Genomic DNA, 9,325 nt, shown 5'->3' with positions numbered 1-9,325 from the left:
TACGGTTAATTTTTTCTAATCTCTATGATTAAATTATCGGGGAGTCATTATCTTTTACATGAGAATCCTCAATTATGATTTTTTAACTTTTTATCAGCAAAAAATGGACCAAAATCTCACATTTCGCCCAGCGTTTATCACAAAATCAAAACAAAAAACAACATTTTTTTTGCCTTCGCCTCGTACAGTGTTGCCGATGTGCCATATGGCCTTATCCTCCTTGCCGGCGCGATTAAATAGAGGTAGGATTCGTGGACGGCAATTTTTATTAAAAAACTAAAGTCACAAATCCTACCCCATATTCTACTTTTCGAGATCCTTCCTAAAGTTTCAAGATAAAAAAATTTAATATTGAAGAAGTGAAAAAAGCTCTAGAATTTAAAAGCTCAGATATCTACGTTATCTACTGGTTTCATAGGAGCCAGCCTAGTTAGCTTAGTTGGTAGTGCGTCTGCCTTGTAAGCGCTAGGCCGCGGGTTCGATTCCCGCCCGGGGCGGGGATAATGTTCGTTCTCGGAACGGCTGGCTTTCCTCCTATCCTGTCTTCCTTCTCTCTTCGATTTCGGGACGATAAGACTTCTATTGTAAGCGCTAGGCCGCGGGTTCGATTCCCGCCCGGGGCGGATTTTATCCTGATGGGATAATGTTCGTTCTCGAGGCGGTAAGCGCTAGGCCGCGGGTTCGATTCCCGCCCGGGGCGGATTTTATCCTGGATAATGTTCGTTCTCGGAACGGCGCTAGACCCGGGTTCGATTCCCGCCCGGGGCGGATTTTATCCTGATGGGATAATGTTCGTTCTCGGAACGGCTGGCTTTCTGCTATCCTGTCTTCCTTCTCTCTTCGATTTCGGGACGATAAGACCATAGCAGTTACAGTTCCCTCTGTCAAACCCCTTAAAAAAAAAATAAAAAAAAAAAAAGGTTTCATAGTTTTACTTTTCCGTAATTTAATTAGCCTTTGAACAAGTGAGAAAAGTGATTCACATCCTTATCAACACGCAGTTTTTGTGCCCCCGATAGGACCAGACTGGCGGCATCGCACCTCGGCAGTGTTCCGTGAAACCAGGGGTATTCCTGTAGGAGTATGGAGAGGTCGGATTGGGACCCATCACCGCCGTCTATACTGTCCCGCGGCCCTCGACCGCCTTCTCCTTCTGAGGTAGCCCCTGCTACACCGTCGATTACTGGGGGGTGAAAACAGGATTGGTGTCAATAAGGAAGTAAGTACCTACAGTAGAACCCTGATTTTATGAACTACATAATTGGTAGTTTATAAAATCGGGGTTCCATATACAAGTTCATAAAATCGGGGTTCTACTGTAAGTAAACTTTTTTTTTTGTACTTTTAGTGTCTCCCACGGCTCTTCTACTACCTAACCTCTTCTGGGTTTTCAACATAGCAATGAGTTTCCATGATAAAGTACTTACCCAAGTCTAATCAATTTTGATTAGACTTACATACGATTGGAAATATTTACATGGAGCTATAGCAAAATTTCAACGGACCAAGGTAGTTCATAAAATAGAGGTTCTACTGTAAGTAACCTGTATTTTTTTGTACTTTTAGTGTTTCAACGGGTTACTTTCTGATGTTCTAGTGTTGACCCATCACCTAAATCGAAAGTATTATGTCTCTAATCGCCCATCTGGTGAAGGACATACTACGGGATGGGCATGCTACGACACAGACCACACGAGTCTAATGTAGCAGTTGTTTCATTGCTACGAAATAGAAACACAGTTTATTTTTTTAATTCAACTAATCTACTATTTCTCTTCTGTTTCTACTCACTTTTTTTTAATTAAGAATTATTAATAATAGTAATAATAAAATCAAGTTTTTCTCTTTGTTTGAGATACAAAAACAAAATTTGTAATTTATTTTCCCCCTCAAAGGTATACCTACCTAGTGTTTGGTGTAGTCTAATGCCCTTCTCTTTTCTTCCAGATGGATGTATTTGGGAACAGTTCCTATATCCCTAACCAGTCAGGATGGGCTCAAACAGGGTTTATGCCATCTTTGAATAGTTTCACTGCCACCAATACAACAAACACATGGAGTCAAACCCCTCCGTCCAATGTTCCATGGGGAATATCCTATTCACAAGCACTGCCCAATGTTATCAGGTAAGCATGAAAAGAGGAAATGGGATTCACAATACATTTTGTAAGATGGGTAAAAAAATAATAATAATAAAAAAAGAGAAATATAAATTAGTCGAGGTGCTGTTAATATCATGGCAGGTTATAGAATTTTCTCTACTCAATAAAGAAATTTGTTGAACGAGATACCTAACTTGGTTCAGGCTTATACCTGGTTAAAGGTTGAGCTAACTCCAAACTTTGGGATATCCAAGTCTCCACTGCCCAATGTTATCAGGTAAGCATGAAAAGAGGAAATGGGATTCACAATACATTTTGTAAGATGGGTAAAAAAATAATAATAATATAAAAAAAGAGAAATATAAATTAGTTGAGGTGCTGTTAATATCATGGCAGGATACAGAATTTTCTCTACTCAATAAAGAAATTTGTTGAACGAGATACCTAACTTGGTTCAGGCTTACCTGGTTAAAGGTTGAGCTAACTCCAAACTTTGGGATATCCAAGTCTTCCTTGTTTCTAGGTAACAACCCATATTTTCTTTTCCAGATTCACAGGTCAGTCTGATATCAGTTTTCCTCATCATAGCTCAATTTCCTCACCTCATTTGCTGTCAAGTATCAAAAGACGTCTGGATGAAAGTGATGATGATTCTTCCGAGAGCCCATCCACTTTGTCTAAACCACCAGCAAAACAATTCATATCAGAAGAGAAAATGGCTGAAAGAATGAACAAAATGCATATTAGCCAAGCTTTTGTGCCTCATTGTCAAGTAAGTCCTCTGTCATTATTATGTCATCCAAAACATTGTGACACTTAAGTAATGGTCAAATAGAATTAAAGCAACTTTTTTTCCTGAGCTGCAACAACAGAGGTCTTTTCATCCCAAAATCCATGAGAGAACAGAACACAAAATAGGAGAAAGCCAGCCTTGAAAAAAAAAAAAAAAAACAACTGGAATGCCTTTGGAATGCCCCCAGGTGGAAATTAAACCTGTGACCTAGCACTTACAAGACATTGACCTGGCATACTTGCTAATAATATGTTTTTATGTTCTATTTATTACATTTTAGCCTATCTTGCCTAATGGTCTGAACCACAGTGCTCCTCCAATTACGGGAGGAAGTGAAAGCCCTATGTTCTCAAGTAACAGCACATTGTCTTCCAACAATAATGAAGAAGAAGAAGATATGATGGATGAAAGTGTGAGCAATAGTGGAGCGAATAAAAGCAATAAAATGCCCTCATTGTACTTTTCAGAGGAAATCAAGAATTTGAAGTCCACTATTGATCCTCTCATACCGAAAGCTATGATACCTAGGTAAGTCAGGAGTACTTCTCAAAGTGTTTGATGAAACAGTCTATGAACTTGTGTACAATGTCCTTGTGAGGTAGACCTATAACCAATGAATTTAAGGGTTTAAACGTTCTTGTTTTTTCCAAGAGATTTGACAGAGGGAACTGTAACAGCTTAGGTCTTATTGTCTCAAAAGCAAAAGTCCTTTTGAAAAATATTTAGATTTAAAGGTTTTTTTTTTTTTTTTTTTTTTTTTTTTTTTTAATATAGTGCAAACATCTCCTTGTCAGATTAAAAAATTTGGACCAATTGCAATACTTTCATTACTAGTATAGCTTGCTATACTGAAGTAATAGAAAGGAAAAAATTGTACCTTATCAAACTTATTGAAACCACATTTGCATCACTTTGAGGAGCATTCTTCTCCTGGGCCATGATTCAAACAGGCCAAAGTCAGTGTTCTTGACCACTCAGCCATGGGGTGGGCATTTTATTATTATTATTATTATTTTTTGTTTTTGAGCTTCTAGCTAGCTACTACACCTCCATTTTCCCCCGGACACCCCAGGCAAAATTTTACTTCTACAAATAAGTTTCTAAACCTGTATGACATTTTGTTTCAGAAACCTGAACTCGAAAGCTCTCGTTCTCTGGACGCCACGTATTGGTCTTGGCCTCGGCTCGAACCTGGACCCTTCAATTGAAACGGGAATGTATCTACCTGTAACCAACCTCAGTGGTGTAGTGGTTAACACGGTGGACTCTGGATCTGGAGGTTGGTGGTTCGAGTCCAAGTCAAGTCAATTAATTGTGCGTAGTTTATCAAGCGAGGAAGGACATTTGACTCTGTACGCACGTACGTACGTACGTATGGGGAGTCGTTTTTTTTTTTTTTTTTTAATTTAAACAGGTCTTGATTATTTTTCCATAAAATGTTAGTTATTACAATTATTACCAATCAAATATACAAGACCTTATTTGGACTGCGAGAGTAAAGGGACTTTCCAGTCTCATTCTGGCAGTACATAATTATTCTATTCTATTTGCTGATTTGTCAAAGTTCTCTATCCCAGCCTAGTTAGCTTAGAGGGTAACGCATCTGCCTTGTTAGCGCTAGGTCGCGGGTTCAATACCCGCCCAGAGCGATCTTTATTTATCCTTAATAGATGAGGTTCACTCTTGGCACTGCTGGCTTTCTCCTATCCTGTACTCCTTTCTTTGATTTCAGGACGATAAGACCTGATAGTTACAGTTCCCTCTATTAAACCTCTTGGGAAAAAAGAATTCTCATGTGCCGGTGACATTGGAGTTCCCCCTATTAAACTTCTTGGGAAAAAAAAATTCTAAGGGGCCGGTGGCATTGGGAAAAAAAAAAAAAAAAAAAATCGTATGGAACAAACACAGTCGACGATTTTTTCCGAAACATAAACCTATGAACCAGAATATTGATTTCCTCATTTCTCTTTTCTTACAGGAGTGAAGAAGAAATGGCAATTGATGATCTGTAACCCTGACAATAAGAAATGAGTGTACAGACTTCTCTATTGGTTGTCATTAACCTTCCCTCTTCATTAACCTTCCCTAAGGAAGGGGACATAAGGAAGGGTTATTGAGTACCATCTCTGTGGTTGTGTGGAAGATTCCGCCACACTCCTGGACTTGGTACGGCTACTGAATGTAGACAGAAAATTATCCTCTCATGCTTAAGCTCTTAAAGGACCTAGGATACAATGCATAGCTATCGCCTCTCTAATTGTTTGTGAATGTTCAAGTACCCCAGCCAGACTCTTGAGGAATTCATCTAGGATAGTTTTGAAGACTTCAGTGAGCAACCAAGACCAGCCATACACGTCGCAATAGATTAATTTGCTGGAATTATCGTAACGTGTATCGCTGGCCTGAAGATGGAGGGACATGGTGGCATAAAGATGCTCACCCAAAAAAAAAAAAAATACTATGATACTTACTAGGGCTAGGGTATATTTCATGATGCTACTTTACAATTAAATAATGTTTGAGATTTTTAACAAATTCAAATTTATTTCTGTTTTATTCAACATTTATAAATTGGGAATAAATTTGAATAGATACAAAAATAGGTACTTACGATTTGTTTGTTTTGTTTTGTTTTTGTTGTAAGGAACCTTTGTTTTGAAGGTTGTGGACCTGCCTTGTCGCGCGTATTATTCCGTTCGATTCAAGGAGGAACAGATATGATTCGTTCCATTCTTGGAAATCACAAACGGTTGAAAGAGGACCGTGGATGAACCAAATGAAAGATCTAAATTTCAAGAAGATTTATTTGAATTGTTTTTCTTCAAGAATTAAACTTTAGCTTCACTAGCGTTGCTAATTATGTCACCTTGAACGCTGAGGTTACATAACTCTTGTATCGGAGCTTGTTGAGAGAGGTGGTTTCATGATTCCCGCCATACAATTCCCTATAGTAGCAGCATATCCCAAAAACGGGATCGACCATTACGGGATTACGGTACATCCTAGAAGAAAAGTGTAAATGTATAAAAGGTAGAAAATTATAATACAAACAGCTTTCTAATTCATAGTTCATAAAAATAAATTACCGGAAACGAGATATCTAGCTCAATTTCCTCACCTCATTTGCTGTCAAGTATCAAAAGACGTCTGGATGAAAGTGATGAGGATTCCTCCGAGAGCCCATCCACTCATTCTTGGAACGATCTGATGTGCTTATTTAGGTGCAGTTTTTTGGTTAAATGGATTTTTTTCTTTTTCGTGTAAATACCTTCCTTATTGTTTCCTTTTTATTTGTTCTTTCATTATTAGACGATGTTCATAAATCGAGAATTTTTTTAAAAATATTTTTAACGGAATTTTGTGGCAAATTTGGCAAAAATCAATTTTTCACTCAACGGATTTAAAAAAAAAAAAAAACGGTACGGTTAATTTTTTCTAATCTCTATGATTAAATTATCGGGGAGTCATTATCTTTTATATGAGAATCCTTAATTGTTTGTGAATGTTGAAGTACCCCAGCCAGACTCTTGAGGAATTCATCTAGGATAGTTTTGAAGACTTCAGTGAGCAACCAAGACCAGCCATACACGTCGCAATAAATTAATTCGCTGGAATTATCGTAACGTGTATCGCTGGCCTGAAGATGGAGGGACATGGTGGCATAAAGATGCTCACCCAAAAAAATACTATAATACTTACTAGGGTATATTTCATGATGCTACTTTACAATTAAATAATGTTTGAGATTTTTGACAAATTCAAATTTATTTCTGTTTTATTCAACATTTATAAATTGGGAATAAATTTGAATAGATACAAGAATAGGTACTTACGATTTGTTTGTTTTGTTGTAAGGAACCTTTGTTTTGAAGGTTGTGGAAATGTGGACCTGCCTTGTCGCGCGTGGACCTGCCTTGTCGCGCGTATTATCCCGTTCGATTCAAGGAGGAACAGATAAGATTCGTTCCATTCTTGGAACGATCTGATGTGCTTATTTAGGTGCAGTTTTTTGGTTAAATGGATTTTTTTTTTCTTTTTCGTGTAAATACCTTCCTTATTATGTTTCCTTTTTATTTGTTCTTTCATTATTAGACGATGTTCATAAATCGAGAATTTTTTAAAAAATATTTTTAATGGAATTTTGTGGCAAATTTGGCAAAAATCAATTTTTCTTGTTAGTATTTTAAGTATTTACAGTACCTACTTATAAGGTATAAGTAAATATAATAAAGACTTTTTTATATTTTATTCCCAAAAATAAAGTATAACTATTATATGTTTTTATTTCTCCTTATCTATAAATTAAATTTAAAATGGGACACAAATAAAAAAAAAGTAAAAATGAACAAATTTGGGTAAAATACAAACTGAAGGAAAAATAATCGAGTTAATCTTCTCTCGTTCATTCAATATTTCTCCCTCGATCCTCAGCCATACGGATTCACGTTTCACGCAAGGAAAATTTTTAATATTTCCGAGTTAAAACTTTTGTAGCACCCTGTAAAATTTGGGTAAAATACAAACTGAAGGAAAAATAATCGAGTTAATCTTCTCTCGTTCATTCAATATTTCTCCCTCGATCCTCAGCCATTCGGATTCACGTTTCACGCAAGGAAAATTTTTAATATTTCCGAGTTAAAACTTTTGTAACACCTTATATTTCACGACCACCACGCTAATGTGAGCAGCGGATATTTCCGGAACTAAAGCTTACCGCGTTTATTCAAAAATTCCATTATCAGGAAATCCACATTGTTAAGCACAGTTTTTGTGTTATTTCTCCAACTTCTTCCGCTTTTATCAGTTAATCTTATCATTCCATCTTATCTTATCTTGAAAAGGTGTGCTTCTAAGTTCTAAGTTCCAACTACTTTGGTAGTGATAATTATCAGGTAAGGAATTATTTCAACTGTTTGCTTTTGAAATGAGGTGTGATAATAGGCATAGGCCCATAGTTCAATAGATGGTGTACTTCCATAATCTGCACTTATCCCAGGACCTACAGTCTCATTTTGGAAGGTATTTTGGTTTCTGGGTAAGAGCAGATGACTGAAAAATGGCTCCAAATATTTTGGCTTCTGTGGTAGTAGTGCAGATATGTGGGAAAAGGCCCAAAGTATTTACTGTTAATGTAAACATGAGATTGATGATCATAAACCCTGGGAAAGGTCTCCTATAGGATATTGGGTACTAGTTCAGAAGCCACAAAAGGATCTGTCACACATGAGTAGTGACCAGTGCCGTCATAGTGTTAGGTCAAACACAAAAATAAGCTTTCTTTTCATTGTCATGGATTTTGAATAATTGCCTGAGAAATTGATGGAAAGCATGTGTTAGAAAAAAAGCACTATAAGTTTACTTACCAATGTAATGTTGAATTGAAATTTGATACATATTGGGTAGGAGCTTAATTGATATTGACTGCTGAAATGACATAAAGTTCACTTACATGATATTGCAAGTATAGTAGGGGTTTTTCATAACTCAATTTTTGTTGTGCTTAGGCCAGCCACTCACTATCAGGTACATCTGGTCAGGTCTACCTGATACCTGATGAGCACACACAATATCAGGTAAACCTGACAGGTACAGCTGAAAAGATCTGCCTGTCAGGTCTACCTGATAGTGAGTGGCTGGCCTTACAGAAAACCTATTGAGCCTTTGTCATTGACCAAGCTTTTTCTTTGGTTCTATTTAGTTTGTATACGTTCATTTTAGAAGTGGTACAAAACTCATATTTTCCTTTGACAATTTTCATGTGAATTGTATTCCTGAAAATAATGTTACAACTTTCAACTTTGTGCTTGAGTATGTAAGAATTTTCTTCTGTAAATTTATTACATCATGGCTTTTGCAAATGTAAAGTTTTTTTGCTTTCCTTTTGATAAAAAAAAAAACTTGACCTTTGGACTGTAAGTTTGGAGCAAGATTGTGCTATAAAGTCCAGTCCAGTTCATAAACACAGCCTTATTTATTAGTGAACTCAAGCCCAATGTAATCTAACTTTGAGTGCCTTGTTTTATATACTGTGATGTTGAGTGTCTATCACACATGTGTCTTGTTACATAACCATTTCATACTGGGGAGCTGTGGGTTTTATATCATAGGTCAATACAAAACTTGCAAGCTTTGACTGGGGAGAGATAAACTATTATGTAACTTAACAAGGGCTAAGGCCCAGTTTCAATGTCACTGTTGACTTTTTAAAAATAAAATTATTTTTTAAATGTGCAATAGTCCTAAACAAAAATAGACATGGGACATGGGACACAAGGGGATTAAGAAGAGACCGCCATAACATAATAATAAAACTTGTGTGTTTTTTTTTTTTTCTTTCCAATTGATACTTTGGTACCTACCAATATACCTTATTCAGCCTCTTAATAAAGAGAGCGCGGGTTCGAATCCCACCTGGGGTGTGAAATTTTGA

The 9,325-nt window shown here is 36.7% G+C and overlaps 1 protein-coding gene across 1 annotated transcript in view; it reads left to right on the top strand.

Annotated features, from left to right (window-relative positions):
- The window catches only part of LOC103508287, a gene marked incomplete in the record, with an annotated part of 5,118 nt that extends 397 nt beyond the window's left edge, over window positions 1-4,721 (top strand). Inside the window, 5 exon segments of the mRNA XM_026822921.1 lie at window positions 1,948-2,126; window positions 2,652-2,874; window positions 3,176-3,423; window positions 4,023-4,112; window positions 4,709-4,721. Coding sequence (XP_026678722.1) covers window positions 1,948-2,126; window positions 2,652-2,874; window positions 3,176-3,423; window positions 4,023-4,112; window positions 4,709-4,721 — 753 coding nt within the window.
- Between the last annotated feature and the right edge of the window lie 4,604 nt (window positions 4,722-9,325).

This window comes from Diaphorina citri, unplaced genomic scaffold (assembly GCF_000475195.1).
Source record: "Diaphorina citri unplaced genomic scaffold, Diaci psyllid genome assembly version 1.1 scaffold384, whole genome shotgun sequence".
NCBI classification, from domain to species: domain Eukaryota; kingdom Metazoa; phylum Arthropoda; class Insecta; order Hemiptera; family Psyllidae; genus Diaphorina; species Diaphorina citri.
The sequence above is the reverse complement of the archived record's forward strand: the minus strand, read 5'-3'. Positions and strand labels throughout refer to the sequence as shown.